Source organism: Canis lupus, chromosome 16 (assembly GCF_011100685.1).
Source record: "Canis lupus familiaris isolate Mischka breed German Shepherd chromosome 16, alternate assembly UU_Cfam_GSD_1.0, whole genome shotgun sequence".
Lineage (NCBI taxonomy): Eukaryota > Metazoa > Chordata > Mammalia > Carnivora > Canidae > Canis > Canis lupus.
Window position 1 is genome coordinate 34,610,087 of NC_049237.1, and position 16,287 is coordinate 34,626,373.

General features: G+C 52.0%; 1 protein-coding gene and 1 long non-coding RNA gene across 23 annotated transcripts in view; one reads left to right on the forward strand and one right to left on the reverse strand.

The window, feature by feature from the left end:
• The window catches only part of RBPMS (RNA binding protein, mRNA processing factor), a 173,209-nt gene that overhangs the window by 3,180 nt on the left and 153,742 nt on the right, over positions 1 to 16,287 (reverse strand). For 12 of the 20 annotated variants that reach the window (XM_038560184.1, XM_038560185.1, XM_038560186.1 and 9 more), the window contains 4 exons: positions 10,839 to 10,972; positions 9,527 to 9,647; positions 8,944 to 9,013; positions 2,641 to 2,744 (listed from right to left, as the gene is read on the reverse strand). In XM_038560184.1, coding sequence (XP_038416112.1) covers positions 8,951 to 9,013; positions 9,527 to 9,647; positions 10,839 to 10,972 — 318 coding nt within the window. In that variant the 3' untranslated portion in view covers positions 2,641 to 2,744; positions 8,944 to 8,950. Of the gene's footprint in view, positions 1 to 2,640; positions 2,745 to 8,943; positions 9,014 to 9,526; positions 10,463 to 10,838; positions 10,973 to 16,287 lie in introns of those variants that run through there. The other 8 variants (XM_038560204.1, XM_038560203.1, XM_038560202.1 and 5 more) reach the window with 4 other exon arrangements.
• On the forward strand, positions 96 to 10,048 carry LOC119869542. Of its 3 annotated transcripts, XR_005371530.1 has the most exons (4): positions 96 to 195; positions 1,839 to 3,023; positions 3,526 to 3,773; positions 4,542 to 6,528. It is a non-coding gene; the product is annotated as an uncharacterized LOC119869542 (long non-coding RNA). The 3 variants fall into 3 exon arrangements; XR_005371529.1 differs by having other exon boundaries at positions 1,839 to 2,154; positions 3,526 to 10,048; XR_005371528.1 differs by having other exon boundaries at positions 3,526 to 10,047.

The window sequence follows — 16,287 nt, forward strand, 5'->3', positions numbered from 1 at the left end:
ACCTTGGAATGTATTAACAAGGACATTTTAAACAGAATACGGAGACATCCGGGAACACATAGCACCGTGGGGGTGGGGGGGGGGGGTGGGGAGGGTGGGGGGCCCCGTTCGCAGATCGGCTCCTCCTCACAGCCTTTCCTGACGGCGGTGGACGGACAGACCGGGGAACACAGATACAAAAACAGCTAGTCGGAGGTAGGTCACAACCATCCCGCTGGAGACCATGGACACTGTCGCCGTCTGAAAGGATATTCTACGATTCTAAAACATGTCAGTTGTCCTTGATCAAAAAGATCAGCCTGTGGCCCTGGGGACTGGGCACAGCTGCTGCTGCGTATGGGGCGGGAACCCTGCCAGGCCTGGCCGGTCTTTCTCCACTCAGCTCCGGCAGGAAGAAAGTCCTGTTTCCCCCATCCTACTCCATACACTTGACCTGTTTACTAGTGTAGTCATTTATACCCAAGTCAGATAAGGAATATTCCCCTCTCCTCAGCTCCCAATACACACGTAACATATAGTTTTCATATTATGCCTGTTAGCTTGATCTTTTTAAAAATCAAATACCGATATTAATTTGTAATAAAAGGCCTACTTAACAGTTTAAAAGGTTCACAGGCAAGAGTCTCCAGGGAAACAGTCTTCTGTAGTTGGAAACTGCTCCCCCCTGTTCTATATACACACCCCAACCTGCCCCTTTATGTGCGTGCCCATTGGCCCCAGATGCTAGCACAGCATTGGCAGCAGGCCACTGCCCTGCGTGGGTTCCAGCTCCCACTCCTGGCCAGAGAAGGCTCGGCCTCCTCACAGTCCAGGCCCATGTCCACCCTCCAGGGGCAGGCCAGAAGCAGTGCTGAGAGTAGGCCTCCTCCAAACCCGTTCCTGTACCCCATGGATGGCCCCAGAACTGGTGAGCCCCAAGCTGGGCATGGCTAGTGCCAAGGTGCCCACCACCTTGTCTGGCCCATGCTGGCCGGCCACCTGTTACCAGATTCTCAGCTGCCCCAAGTCCCAAGGTTGGCCCCTACCCCTTTTTTGCTCCAGGTCCCCAGGCCATTGTCTAAATGAAGTCACCGCATGCTCTAGCTGCTACTGCTTCCTGACTGGGCTCATCTGCATTTGCCCTGGATTACTGATGTTTGGGTCAATTTATTACATTAAAAAAAAAATCCTTATTTTAACCTGCTTCCAAAAAATTATATGGGTAGCTTTCAACTGGTCTTTTTAATTTATTTTTAAAAGATTTTATTTATTTATTTATTTATTTATTCATGAGAGACACACAGGGAGAGGCAGAGACAGAGGGAGAAGCAGGCTCCCTTCACAGAGCTTGATATGGGGACTCTGGGGCCACAACCTGAGCCAAAGGCAGATGCTCAACCACTGAGCCAGCCAGGCGTCCCCCTAATTGGCCTTTAAAAAAAAAAAACAAAAAAAAAACAAAAAAGAAGATCTTATTTACTTATTTGAGAGCGAGTGAGTGCACACACAAGCAGGTGGAGGGAGAGGGAGACTGACCTGGGGCTCAGTCCCAGGACCCTGGGACCCTGACACCTGAGCTGCAGACAGATGCCCAACTGACTGAGTGCCCAGGTGCCACTTAATTGGTCTTTAAAATGTGCCAGAGGGGGAGGAGAAAAAAAAACAAAATCTTGTCCTTTAAGAAAATTTTACCAGGGGACGCCTGGGTGGCTCAGCGGTTGAGCATCTGTCTTTGGCTCAGGGCGTGAGCAAGAAATTACCTAAGTCCCAAAAATGTGGTAATGACCTCCTTGGCTAGATCTGCCTGGTTCTCTGTCCTTAGCAGGAATCTTGCCCTCTGACTCATCTTTTCTTCATAGGCCCCTTAGCGATGAAATTCGCCACCTTATTTGGGCCGAGACCTAACTGCTATGGGCCGAGTTTTCCAGAGAGATTGGAAGCCCCTCTGTGTGGCAGCCCGCAGGCTGGTCACCTGTAGTAGTAAGACTATGCTTACTACTACAAGCTGGAGGAAGACCAAAGAGATGAACAAATCACCAAAACAATACCCAGCAGGAAGGCCCAGGGTCTGGAGGAATTCAGTGAGAACCCTGCGTCATTCGGCTACGCTCAAGGGTAACCATGCTTATTCCAAGAGGCTTGTGAAGATGTCTGCATCATCGAGACACAGCTAAGGTATGTGCAGTACGACTGGATTGGCAAGTCAGAAGGAATATACATACTGCATCTAAAAGATTCTCACCAAAACAGTTAATTTCCAAAAAAGGCTGACGGGTTCAAAGGGGAAAGTGTCATGTATGTGTAAGTTCCTGTCCGTGGAGTAGTCCTTTGGGTGTTGTGGCACGAGCAGGTACTGGGCCACGTGCTCCGAGGGCCTGCAGAGCCCCCGGTCCTCCCAGGACACCCTGACCTCAGGAGCACGCTGTGGCTGGAGGAGGTAAGGAGGAGCAAGCCCCGGACTCCGGCACGTCTCACCTAGAGCGCCCCCTGGAGTCATCGGGGAGACGCTAACAGCTAGACAGCGGGGCCCCAGCCCCAGAGGCCCAGGACTTCCTCCCACGGGATGCTGGGATGCTGGTGGGACCTCCCTACCTACATCATGGTGCCCTGGTGCCCTGCCCAGAGCGCAGAGGGCCTGCTCGGCCTCTGACTGGAACTCACCAGCACGCTCCAGTTTTGCAGAACAGCTCGAGAACAGTAGCCACCACTGAAGATTGCATTAATACCCACAAGACAGATTGCAGCCACCATCACACACCTGGAACCTGGGATGGAGAAAGAAATCGCCCATTAACAGCATGCAGGAATTTCCAACCCCCAGGGCCAGTCTGCTGCTGGGGTTCCCTGGGTCCCAAAGGGCAGCCTGTTCTGCGAGCAAAGAACAGAGACTCAATGGCAAAGGGACCAAGGCCTCCCCTGCAGAGCTAAGGACAAGTGCCCAGGGCACGAAGCAGTCCACGGGGACCACGAGCCTAGGGCCTGGTCGACAGGAAGGACCCTGGCCGCATAGTGTGGCTCCCAGGGGCTCCCTGGCCCTGGGGCAGGTAAGGGTCGGGGTTGGGAAGGGTATCTGGAGAAAAGGGGGCTGTGCGAGACGTCAAGCCGTCTTCACTCGGTCTCCCGAGTAGGCGTGAGTCGGTCATTGGGGCAGGGCTGCACAAGAGGAGGCCGCCTGGCCAACGAGGCAAGGCAGCCGTGCAGAGTTCCAAGGGCTGGATCCCCAGGGCTGTTTGAAAGTCCTGTCAGGAAAGGCACAAGACCTGAAGCCGCCCCCAAAAGAGGAAAAGCCCCGAACCTAACACCTCCAGGAGCTGCCTCCCACCACAGTAACAACTTTGGTCAGCGCAAGGCCACAAAAGCAATTATCTGGGAGGATCCTGTGCTGTCACGTGCACCCACGAGCTAAACTTTGCTCCAACCACCTTCTGGAAAACAAAAACTAAAAGGAACATCTGTGACGAAATCCCATTCCCTAGGGTCTGAGAATTTTGAAATATGAAGGTGCCGAGACCCAGCAAGTCATGAATTTTTTATATTCTTTTGCAGGCACAACTGCCTCTGAGCCAGCTGGTTTTCATGAGAACTCCCGGAGCCAAGGAGGGAAGCCTGCGTCCCTGCACATGCCTGCCAGTGGCCCTGGGCCCTGTGGACATCTCTTCTAGGTGTAGCCCCGGCCGTGCTGCTCTGCTGCCTGCAGACAGGGTCACGGACTCGGGCATGTGGGGCTGCGTGAACAGGAGACCACAGGGTGCTCTGCGAACCCCGAGGTCCCCAGAGGCCCCACTGGTCTGCTGGTATGGGAAGATGCCCCCTGGGGTTCAGCAGGGAGGCTAGGCCTGAGTTCAAACCCTCTGCCGGGATTATGGGTGAGGCTGAAGGCAAGACCACCTGCCTAGGACATCTCTGTTCTCAGAATTAAGGAAAAAGAAAGTTTCTCCCAGATTTTCATTTTAAAAACATCAAAGGATGAGTACATGTAATCCTATTTTCCTAGTAAAAGTTGGGTCATTTGAGGGCAGGAAAAGAAATAATTGTCTTTGCAATAAAACTTGTCAGCTCACCCGACTTCTCCCCATCCCACCCACTCCTGCCAAGAGCTCTTGGGGATGGGAGCGCCCACCGTGCGCCTTCCTGGGATGGCCAGGCCAGTGCAGCACGTCCCACCCATATGGCCACATCCCTCCAGACTGGGCTGAACCCCTTTGGGATGACTCAAGACCAGTGGATGAAGAGCATGGGGACCATGTGGCACCCACCCTGGGTCCTGGGAGTAGGGTGCATGGTCACCGGACTGCTCTTTGCTGCTCTGACAGCAGCAGCAGCAGCAGCAGCAGCAGCACCTGTCTGCGCACTAGGGCGGCCCCCATGAGATGACTCCCCAAACTACAGAAAACACAGAGGCAAGTCCGAACGTGCTCATCTTTAACCTTATAGCGAGCACACAGGCCTTCTGAACTTCCCTTTCCAGCCGGTTGCATGGGGTGTGGGGTGGGGCAGAGGGAAGGCGCTCAGACCCCACAGCCTGGTCTTCATACTTGGCCACCCTCTTCTACTTCTTCCAGGGACCAGCTAGCAATTCTCCTGGTGCATCAGCTCGGGGATCTCGAAGGCTCCCTGCCAGACCCACAGAAAACATGACAGGCAAATCCCAGCCTGGACGGCCCTGGGGTGCCATACCAGTGTGCTTGTGTGGCCAGCAGGTGTCTGTGGTGTTTCACCCAAGGAGCGTGGAGGGCACAAGAGTGGCTGCAAGAGGTGCCCCCCACAGTGCTGACACGGTGCAGGTGTCAGGCCCATCTCCACCTTTACAACTCATCCAGGAGCCTAACGGACCGGGGTTCAGGGAATCCGAACTGGGGCTTGTGGCTCAGCTCTGGGGAAACCTGACAGGTGCTCCTGAGGAAGCATCAGCACCCAGGGTGAAGCTGTGCTGGCTGCCTGGGCGCGCTGTGCTCCCCTAGCGCCTCGCCCAGTCTAGGCCTGCTGCACCGCAAGTTTGTTTACTGTGACTTGGCAAAGGGGGAGGCAAGACGATGACTGGAGAACTTCAATTATCCTCTAAGCTCGAAAGGGAGTCTGTTCTGAAAAAGGAAGCCCGTACGGATCTGGGAAGCTTTGGGTTTCTGCTTGAATGGGAGGTGCCAAGTTGATGCCGACCCCTCTGCTCCCCCATGTCACTCATGTCACAAGAAGCGCCTGCTAGCCCCGAACACCTAACCCACCTACCTTGCTTTGCTCTTTTTCCCTTAGCGCTTCTCACTGCCCTACCTCTCGTGTTTTATTATCCATATTCTCCCTGTTATAGACAAGGCTTTTTGTCTGCTTTTCTTACTCTTGTATCCTTAGCAGCCAAAACAGTCTCTTGCTGATGTTCATGGGATAAAGACGGTGCCAATGAACTTGAGACACAGAGACTGTGGTTAACAGGAAACCGGGAGTGGCAATTCAGGTGCAAGCACCGCCCAGGGCTTTTTTTTTTTTTTTTTTAAGATTTTATTTGAGAGCGAGCCAGTGAGAGAATACACGTGGATAAGGGCAGAGGGAGAAGGAAGCTCCTGGTTGAGCAGGGAGCTCGATGCGGGGCTCAATCCCAGGACCCTGGGGTCATGACCTGAGCCGAAGGCAGAAGCTTAATTGACTAAGCCACCAGGCGCCCCTCTCAGGGCCCTTCTAAAGACAAGGCAGGGGTGCCTGTAGGAGCCACCACCATCTGAGCTCCCAGCTCTGCCTGACATACAGCATGAGGGGGTCCCCGAAAAATGGCTGCACCCCAAGGCCCTTGTATTCATAGCCAGAGACAGACGAGGCTGTTCTCGCCCAAAACAAAACATGGGGAGTACATGGCTTTACATTCCGGCCTTATTATCGCCTGCTGTGTCCTTCTCCCATTCGGTGACGCTGTTAACTGCATGTGCTTATAACTGCTGTTGCAGTCTTGGTCCATGGCCAGGGAAATTTTCGGAGTTCTTAAAGAACGTCCTCCCATGTCAACCCTTGCTCCTAACTTTTTTAAATTTAACTACATTTGGATACCCAACAAGGAAGGCTGTGTAACTCTCATTCCCTGTAAAGAGTTACTAGAAACTTGCTCATGCTTTCCTGTTTTCCACGCGTCTGGGAAATGGATCATTTTCAACGATTATCATGTAATCTGGGGTTGTCTGCCCCCTGGCAGGACTGTTAGCAAAACTCCAGTGATACACAGAGCTTGTAGCCAGACTAAACACCATCAAGCAAGATGCTGAACAAATTAAAACTCCAATGACACCCACCCCTCTGATGGTCTTACTTATGCCACCGATGATGGTAAATACACCCACACTCCCACCTGCCTCTGGGGCTTTCCTCACAGGCTCATCCTGTGAAGGTAGGATGCATCCTGAGTGGTAGGCTCTTTGTCTTAAAATATGTATCCATGACTCCCACTCATAGAACTGGAGTTTTAGGGGCACAGGCCTGGTCTGCACATTTCTGTATTTAGCAACAGCAGACACATGATATAGTTTTACTTAAATAAAGAGCTTGCTGACTTTTCTAATCTAGTCACTGATTTCCCAATAGGAATTCAAAGTGAGTAAATGAAAATCCCCTGGAGGGCCCCAAGGAAACCGGCCCCGACTATTCAGAATTCGGATGGGTGGCACCCCAGAGCTCCACATGTTGGAAGGGACGGCCAGTCTGGATCTGCGTATGGGTCATCATGTCGGGACACCAGACAGCACTCCTGTTCTTGTCTTCTATCCAGGTGCCATCTTTTCAGAGAGGAAGGAAACCCCCCCACAATGAACAGAGGAAGGCCACGCCACGTGAGCTGGTGATGCCACTGGTGGCACCTAACGTACATTTGGCCTTTTTGAACTAAAGTGTTTTGTTTGTTTTAATTCGTGAAAAACAGAGAGAGACAGAGAGAGAGAGAGAGAGGCAGAGACTTAGAGGGAAAAGCACACTCCTTGCAGGGAGCCTGATGTGGGACTCAATCGTTGGACCCCAGGATCATGACCTGAGCCGAAGGCAGATGCTCAACCACTGAACCACCCAGGCGTCCCTGCACTAAACTGTTTATTATTTCACCAGAACCACTGTTCTCAATTCTGATTTACATTTCCCTAGGATTACATAGCCTGGATCATTAGCTCAAGGACCTGATCCAAGAGACTAGAAGGAGCCAGAGTAATGGATCCACACTTGAACTGGTCTAAATTCAGGCAGGACGGAGACCACAGTCATCCATCCTCCTGCCTAGCTACCCCTCCTCTGCTTCCTCCAGACCCCGAGCAAGGAGTCTGGCTCATGGCTCAAGTTGCGCTCAGAACAAGTGGTGCATCTACAGGAGGTGTTCCATCTGCATGGGATCCTATAGCTTCACAAGCCACACTTCGGAAGGGGGAAACTGCTACCCCTCCTTTGGTAGCCAGGGCTGCCTCTAGTCCCTGGTGGATAGGTCTGTGGGGAAGGAAGGATGATCTGGAACAACTTAGGAGAGCAGATATAAACAAAGCGCAGGATCTGACCGGCTGGAACCATGCAACTGCTTAATGATCATGCCTTCCTTTAGGCCTATGTAAATGCTTAAAAAAAAAAATCCTTCCTTAGGCCCTATGCCACCACCATCCTCGGTCAAGTGAGACTGCCAAATTCGGAGGTCTTCTCTCATCTTACTCAACTTTCCTATACCATTTGATACTGCTGAACCCAGCAACTCACCACTGCCCTTCAGGCTCCAGCCCTCACCCACCCCTCCGGGCACCGTGCCTTCTCCACAGGCTGCTCGTCCTCTGCGGACTCTTTATGTCTAGGTGAGCCTCAAGGCTGCGTCCCACTCACCGCTCTTCCACTTTCAACTTTCTCAGCTACCCCCTTATGCCAAGTGCCCAGATCTACCTGCATCAACTCTTCTATGAGCTTCAGAATATCCCACTTACCCAATCCTAGGTACCTTGGGGTGAACACCACCAGCCTCTGGAAACAGGAGCACACTGTCGTGGGAGGCAGAGTACATCGACCATTCTCCCAGTCCTTCCCCCATGAATGGTCTGAAACTGTTCCCCCATTTAAGCTGAGCCTAAGTCAACCGGAGGCCAGTTTTCCCGATATACCTCCTTCAAAAGATCAGCATCAAGTAGAGGCAGGCACATAACTCTATATGACCTCTCTAGCATCTCTAAAGGGATGAAGGTCTGGTCCCTCCCTATTCTCATTTCTCTTCCTGTCTTGTGAAGGAATGATATAAACCAAGAGAAGACCATAGGAGCAGAACACCTCAAAGACTTTCCACCACATTAGAGTTCAGAGTAACAGAGCTTTCTTTGTATTTAACAGAAATCCAGTCAAGATACTGAATTAAGGCATTTAGAATTTTACACATATTATACATTTATAGAAAAAAGATCCACTCAGTGGTTCCCTGAAGCAAGGTTAAGTCTAAAATCAAATGGCGCAGAGATGCCAATGTAGCATATTGTTTCCTTTGAGATGAGAAAGTCTAAGGAAAGCCTGCTAGAAACAGCGCTCTGTCTGCCTTCAATTGAAGGATTAGGGGGATACACAGATCAGAGCTTACCTAAAGTTCTAATGTGTTCGCACGCAGGAAGTTAATTCTGCTAAATGGCTAGGACTCCCGTGACATTGCCCCCCCTACGTGTGCTGGCGGGTGCTGTCCACCTGGAGCCAGAGGATGGTGGCAGTTTCATGCTGGCTGCACCTGACACGGAAGCTGGCACTAGCTGCTGATTTAGGAAGTGTAAGACCACGATCTGGGGTCTCAAGTTAGACTTGGACAGAGCACCATCCCCTGCTTCTCCCTTAGTCCCAGGTGACAATCTCCCTGGAGCGATGCACCACCTCAGAGGAGTTCCTCAAGTGACAGGCAGTGACGGGACACGAGCCGCCCACATCCCGGACATCTGCTTTGTACTGGGCCCGTTAAGGCACCTGATGCAGCCGTCCCTCGAGCCAAGTACTTACGTAGTATTCAGCAGAACTGACGGGACTTCCAGCCCTGAGAAGTAGCCTCGGAGGGAGGGAGCCAGCGCATCTGGAAAGACATGTGGAGAGAAGGTTGTGAACCAGGGCTCCCACTGGCCATCCTCATCCTGGGAGTATCCCAACGGCTGATGGAGCCGGCTCACACATGCTCTCGAGTGCTGGCGGGGGGCAGCTCCCCCAGGGCCTCCCATGGTCCCGACAGAACGCCAAACCAAGCCCCCAGCAAAGCTACCCCTGGGAGAGCACACCAGGCCCAGCAGCTCCCTCGCTCCCGCCCTCCTGCCAAGGTGATGGCCAGCCACTACTGCGGCCCACCTGGCCCAGCGAGTCCCTTTTTCTGCGCTCACTCAGTGACGCCTAGGCTAGGCAACAGGCCGCCTCGTGGTTTTCTAAGCAGGTATGGAAACACGCATCTCCTTTGACAAAGAAGGGACAGCTCAGGACCCATCTGTGCCAGTAAGCTGGCCAGGAGAGCTTTGAGATCCTGCTCCTATTCTTTTACAAGAGGAGTTCTGGCTTCTTGGCACTGTGGGGTCTCCGGTACCCCAAGCCCTCTGCTCACTCTGCTGAGGAGGACCTGTAGCCCCATCTTTTTCATTAGGTTTCCAAAGTGGAAGGCCAGTGACAAAACAAATGGATTGAGTGATGCTTTGTCCACTTGATTGAAGGTTCCCAGTTCTGCGCTGAGGAAACGTGAAGACACAAACCAAAGAGCAAATGTGCTTTGGCTTTAAGAAATGTCCGCCCGTCGGCAATGTTGGTTTTGCCTCTTAGCCTTTGGATGGAAGAAAGAAATGCCCATTTACCACTGCTCCTCTCATTTTCATGGAGGAGGGATGGCCCCATCACCCCAAGGGCAACATGGGAAGCTGGGAGTGCGGGAGGGAGAGCAAACTACATCAAAGGGAATCCTGCTCAAGAGAGCTGGATGGCTCCATGGGGACTGGCATCCCCCCAGTGTGGCAGGAGGACAAAGATGGATCTTTTACCTGGGGCTGGCCCGAAGTGCTTCTAGAGTAGAATGCAATGCTGGAAGGAATTTTACCCTGGCACACCTACTTTGATAGTTTAATAAAATAGATGTTACAGGTGAGGAAATCCACTGAGATCTGGGTATTGTGAATGACATCCCCATGGGCACAGAACCCCACCGGGTCAGGCAGGATCCAGGGCCCAGGCTCTACTTGCTCTCGTAACATGTCTAGGAGGGGGCCCCAGACGGAGCTCACACAGGATCCCAGCCTTCGGTCTTGGCGCACATGCAGAAGTCCTCAGCATTTCCTTGTACTCCATGGGCCTCCTTCACAGGGTGGCTCCAGGGTAAGGGGATACACTGGGGCACTCTATCTCAACCTCCTTACTTCCTCAGGAAATGAAGACTTAAAAGGACCACAGATTCGTTTTGAGCTTCTGCCCATACCAGGAATGCGGCTCAGGGACCTTGGGCCAGCCTCCCATGAGGGATCGTCTGGTGGGGCGGGGCCCACACTGGATATTCCTAGAAATCAGATCACCAGCATGAAGGGGTCCCCTGCATTGAGAGGGCGAAGCTATATTCCTCGGTAGCTGGTGGTGGCTGAAGTTCACCACACTTCTGGTACTGAAGTTCATTTAAGGCAGGGTCAGCTTCGTCTTCAGCATTCAATAGCAATTAAGGGAAGGAGGGACCAGAAACTCTTTGCAAGCAGGGAGGCTACCAAACATGTCACTTGGGGAATTTAGGAGTATATGCAGGATAAAGAAGAGAAAAACAAAGAAGGTACGTGTGGGAGAAAGGGAAGGAAGAGGGAGAGAGGAGTACAGATGCTTAGGGGGAGGGGCAAAAGTGAGGAGAGGGTGGGTAAGAGAAAGACAAAGAAAAATTTCATACCTACCCATGGCTTATGGCTTTGTGCATCTGAATCCACTTGCTCACTAAGCAAAGGGCAGAGTTGGAGCTGCCTTCCTGGGACAGGTGGTAAAGGAGGGGACGGGGGCACAGCCTCACGGCAGGTGAGGGGCTGGGAACCTAAACACACAGCAGGAGGGGATGGGTCTGTGTGCACTGGAGTCGCAGGGAGCGCAGTGGTGGCGACTGGTGCTGCCTGGGTGTAGGGCTGGGGCACTGAGCCCCAAGAGGCCAAGACATGTTGGTGTTTCAGAGACACAGGAAGAGGGGGTCTGACCAGGGGGTGGGGGCGCAGTGGATGGCATGACTTTCAGTGACAGTGACTGAGAGAAGGAAGCCCTTCATCTCCCACACCTACCCCAGCCTCAGCCAACCTCTTGCACATGCTGGCCTCTTCACCCACACCGTCCTCACACCCAAGCCCTGCAGTCAGCCTGGTCTAGGACACCCGAGCACCCCAGGGCGAGAAGCAGGCTGACTGGGCTGTGGGGTCCAGGGTAAGTCGTACTTAGTTCAGCTGAGCTGAACCTGGCCCGCTGGCTAATTCCTGGGGATGATGTGGTGGTAATGGAATAAACAGAGGCCCTGAAATTCATCACTCTGCGCCCCGTGGCTTGGACACCACTGCCCCTGCCAACAGGGTGGCTCCTCTCACTGCATTCCACAGAACTCCAAGCCTGCCTAGCCACCTCTTTCAGGTCTGAGAGGTGCAGTGGAACCCACTGCCAGCAGAGGGCAGTGCCCCCCCAAGACCAAGCCTGAGCTCCTCCCACACATTTCTGCTCAGCAGAGCAGATCAGTAGAGCTCCTGGGCAAAACAGAGTTCAAGCAGCAAGCAGCTGGTCCGGGTGAACAAGCAGTTTTGTGCTAACTACTGCTGACCTCCAGGGTGTGGGGGGTATGTGACACCCCACTTGGGCTGCTTGTTCTGCTGTGCTTTCTGGCCCCAGGTCACCCACAGCCACTCGTGCCCATTGCCCAAGGGGCTGCTTTAGTGCATCATAAACACTGGGGAAACCTGTGGTTCTCTTAACTCCTCCACAATTCAGCAGGGATCAATCTAGCCAGTTGACTTTCATGTAAGACATGATCCTGTCTGTAGAAAAATGCACGAGCTGGCCGGTACCCTCACACACGCACACACTGCATACCTACAATCCTGCATACAGTGTCAGGAGCTTCTGAAGTCCCTATAAGAACCTCTAACAACATATGTGACCCAAACCAAAACTGATACTTAGGAAGACCCTGAATGAGCAGCACAGTGTAGAGCACTAAGAGACGAATTATCTGTGCTGTGCCCCCCACCCCTCCCTTCTAGTGGCTGCCTGTCATCACTACACTGGCCCTTAGAAACAGGCATGGGAAGTGCCTGCCAGGTGCCTGCCTCAGTTAATGGCAGCAGTTATTAGTAAATGCTCCTTGGTTCAGCTATTTTCTTCTCCATGAAATAAAGGGATCAGTCTAGACCAGTGGTTCTCAGAGTGTGGTCCGTGGCCCATGGTGTCACTGAACTTGTCAGAAATGCAGAAGCTCTGGGAGAGAAACCCAAGCCTCCCTGCATGTCCCAAGCCCTTCCAGAGATGATGATGCACATGTCCAAGTTTGAGAAACACTGCTTCCATATGAGGTTTCCAAAATGTGGCAAGTACGCTGTCTAGAGATGCTCTGTGGTCAAGGAGGTTGGAGAGAAATGCAGTCTCTGCCCCTCTGGTGGATGCATGTTAGACTCTGAGAAGTTCAACACTGTCTGACTTAATTTAACTCTGGGTTTCCCAAGTGTATCTGCCCACAGAATCTTTTTATTATGTTCACCTGTAGGTGCTGAGAAACACTGGTGTGGAAGGCCCCTTCCAGTGGTGATTCTGGGAGGTTGTCTGTCATCACCTGGGAGGCTCAGGCATGTGAACGTGGCATCCAACTTTCTAGCTCTTAACAAAAGTAATCAGAGCTGGAAGATCACCAGACCAGCTGGTGCCCTGGATGTCTGATCTAATCTATAAGCAGCAGTGAAGATTTTCTTACCTTTCCTGATGCAGGTGCTGTACCTGAATACAGATTTCCCCAGCACCATCTATTCAGAGGCGGGCTCCCCCTTTAAGGCATGGATATTCAGGTTTCTATACGTAGGGTCCCTGACCTGAGATGGGGGCACTGTCTACCCTGCAGGGGCTTTCCCAGCACTGAAACAATAGCAACCAGCCACTCACACATTCTTTAGTTATAACCAAACCGGGCCCACTCACTCCAGGCCTAAGGATTCACTCTGAGCAGCAGAACCAAATAAAGCATGCCAGATCCTATGGCAAACTTTGCTGAAGGCTGCCAGGCTAAGGAGAGGCTGCTAAGCCAGAAGCACACTATGGTCCAAGAAATTCCAAACTCACCAAAGAGACTAGATTGATCTGCAATACAAAAATGATCTTTATGGGACGATCCTGCAGTTCTTTAAAATTGCACCCCTGCCCCATCTAATACAGTGTTCACCAACACGGGAGAAACACTTTTCAGGAATTTCTGTTTCATGAAATGAGGCCCACTGAGGATCACTTTGAAGGAACATCTGCTCTCCTGTTCCCAACCCCACCCTCAAACTGCCAGCCCACCCCCTCGCTCAGCAGACATAGGGCACAAAATATAATCACCATTCTCTCCTCTTTGGCATCTAATACTCCTTGTTTGGGGCAATTAAACAAGTTGCCATTACGTAGGCAAAACATCAAGATCTATGTGAACTGGTCCAAAGGTTATGTTGGCCATCTGACCTACCCCAATTGCCAGAAAGGAAGGGAGCTAGTCAGTCCTGGCCAGAGAAAGTTATGCTCCGACGCGGCCTTCTGCCCCTACAAGATCTCCCTCTCTGGATAGTGGCACACCACTGAGGCCTGAGCCCAGGAAGTGACCAGGTCTAGACCCTGTAAACACTTCCTGCTAAGATTGGTTAAAGCGGGGCTTAATTAACCATAAGCCTTCAGGGATAATTTTCTCTCCTGGGCTCTTAACACTCTGTCTGTCCTAAGCACAAGCCAGGTTCTTGCTTCCAAACAGGCATGTGAAATGTGCTCAGACATCCCAGAAGTTCACTCAAGACGCCACTTGGGTTGAGGGCACCCAAGCATGTAACATCCTGTGTCAGATTAAGTCCATAGTGGCTGCTTGTCATCCATATTTAATTCTGTCAGTCTGTTAATTTTTAACTATGTTTGCTATCAAGGACCATTAGAGGTCCCCAGGAGCCGAGCCCAGTGAAGCGCAAAGTACTTCATGGCAGAGTGGATGAGGCTTGAGGTTGGGGCGTCCCACTTTCCCATCCTGTCACCGAGCTCTGGCCTTCCCCACCGACAGCACAAATCCTGAATAAAACATGATCCCATTTGGAGTTGATTTGCCTTTTTTTCCCCTGTCAGAATTGCTTTTCTTCAAGGAGAAGTTCACTTTCTTTTTATGAAGGCTACATTTTATATTTCCCAACTTTCTTTGTAGCCTTGGTTTTGTCTCCAAAGCAGTTAGTGAATTCTGACACACTTTTAGATGGTATCTGGGTGCCGGTTCCTAGGAAAGAGGCCCAACCCCGGGTGGATGGCCAGCTGGCTGAACCAGAGCCTCACCTCAGCACACACCATAGCCATGGGCCACCATTCTTGCAGTGCCACCAGCGGCACTCTTCACTGAAGAACAGAGGCTGGGCCCTTGGTGTTCTCTCGGTGGCTGCTGGTCTTAAGTCCCTATAACTGCTTCTAATGCTACAGAGGGAGGGCTCAGGAGCCTGTGGGCCATGCTAGATCATGTTCTAACAAAAAGGAGGAAACAGAAGAGCTAGGTTAATAATTATGACTCCATGCTAATAAGCATTTTACTGTTTCCCTCCAAATGACCCCATCAAGTAGGTACTCATTCTTCCTACTTATAGGTAAAGAAAGTGAGCTTCAATGAGGTTAAAATAAACTTGCTTAAAATCCCAAACGTAGCACAGTGGGTGGAAACTGTTATTAAAACTGGCCTGTTTGAATTTAAAACATCGAGGCCCAATTCCGTGCCACACCCTCTACACCATCCTACTCTGACAGTCAGACCACCTATTTTTAATCTCAAGGGCAAGGCAGGTCCGTGGACTCAGGAAGGGGCTCTCATTGCGAATGAGGTGGGGGTGGGGGTGGGGGTGGAGAGGGAGTCCTAGGCTCTAGGAAGTTTAGCCTTACAAAGGACAGAATGAAACATGCTTAAAAGACCTGAAAGACTGCGCCAAATGAAGGAAACCCTGTGGCCCCCCTCCCCCCAGCCAGAAGAGGCCAGCTATGAGCCGCTCTCAGTCACAGCAATGGGGAATTTGAGAAATCCTGTTGGGATCCACAAGCAATGGCTAGGGCCACAGCACTAAGGCTCAGCAGTAGCAGCCCTGACCCCTGGGGAACGCTGGCTGAAGGATTTGGGACTGAAGACGCCAGTGAGGGCGGGCCCAACGTTTCGGGCTCTCACTGCCTTATAAGAGCTCCCTCATTCTCCAGATACCAAAGAGCAGAGGAGGAGAGGAGGTGATAGAAAAGGTAAAGAGGTCATTTGCTTGGTCAGGGTGGGACCCCCAGGGCTCAGCTACAGGACTATGCAAAGAGTAACTTCCCAAGGCACAAGAGGTACCGGTGCCACCTGAAGTAAGGCTGCAGAGAATTCTAGCAGATGGACTGTGGGAAGAATGAGCCCAAGAGTCTGGGCAGGAATGGGCAGGATGACTCACGGGTCTTTCTCTCTCCTCCAGTTTCTCTGATAGGGAAGCAAGATAAGGCAGCAGCTGGAAAGTTCGGGGACAACGGGTTTGAGTAAAAGCACACACAGGAACCATTTGGTCTCTCTGGGAATTCAGCTGTTTCCCACTCTTGATCTACTTCCTGTCAGGGAGAGGTTTTCTCCTGACAGGCGTGTCCGGGCCTGGCTGTGGGGGGAGACTTTCTAAGGGGACAAGTCCTCCCGGTACTGGCACAGGCTGCAGAGACCTCGCTGGTGGGTATAGGGCAGGTGCTGTCACTCTGGGGGCTGTCCCCTGATGCCTCATCTTGCTCATCTGTCCCTCATTTATTCTTTCCAACCTCTAGCCCTCCATTTGGCTGCAGCCATGAGGACTCTGCAGCCGCCTCAGTGTTGTCAAGACAGTGCTGGATGCCCGTAGCACCGGAACCATCACAGCCGCGTGGGTAGCTAGTCCTAGGTTGCCTTCTCCTTGTTAAAAACTCACATGGCTCCTTAAAAGGCTAACGTCTGAAGCCCTTCCTATGTGCCAGGCACGCTTTCTTGCTCTACATGAAGGATTATTAGGCTCACTTTACTGAAGCCCAGAGTTTAAGGAACTTGTTCTGTTGTGGTCACGCAGCTTGAAAGTGGCAGAGCCAATGTCTGACCAAGTAGCTCGCGGCCTGCACTTCCAACCCTATACTACAGCCAGG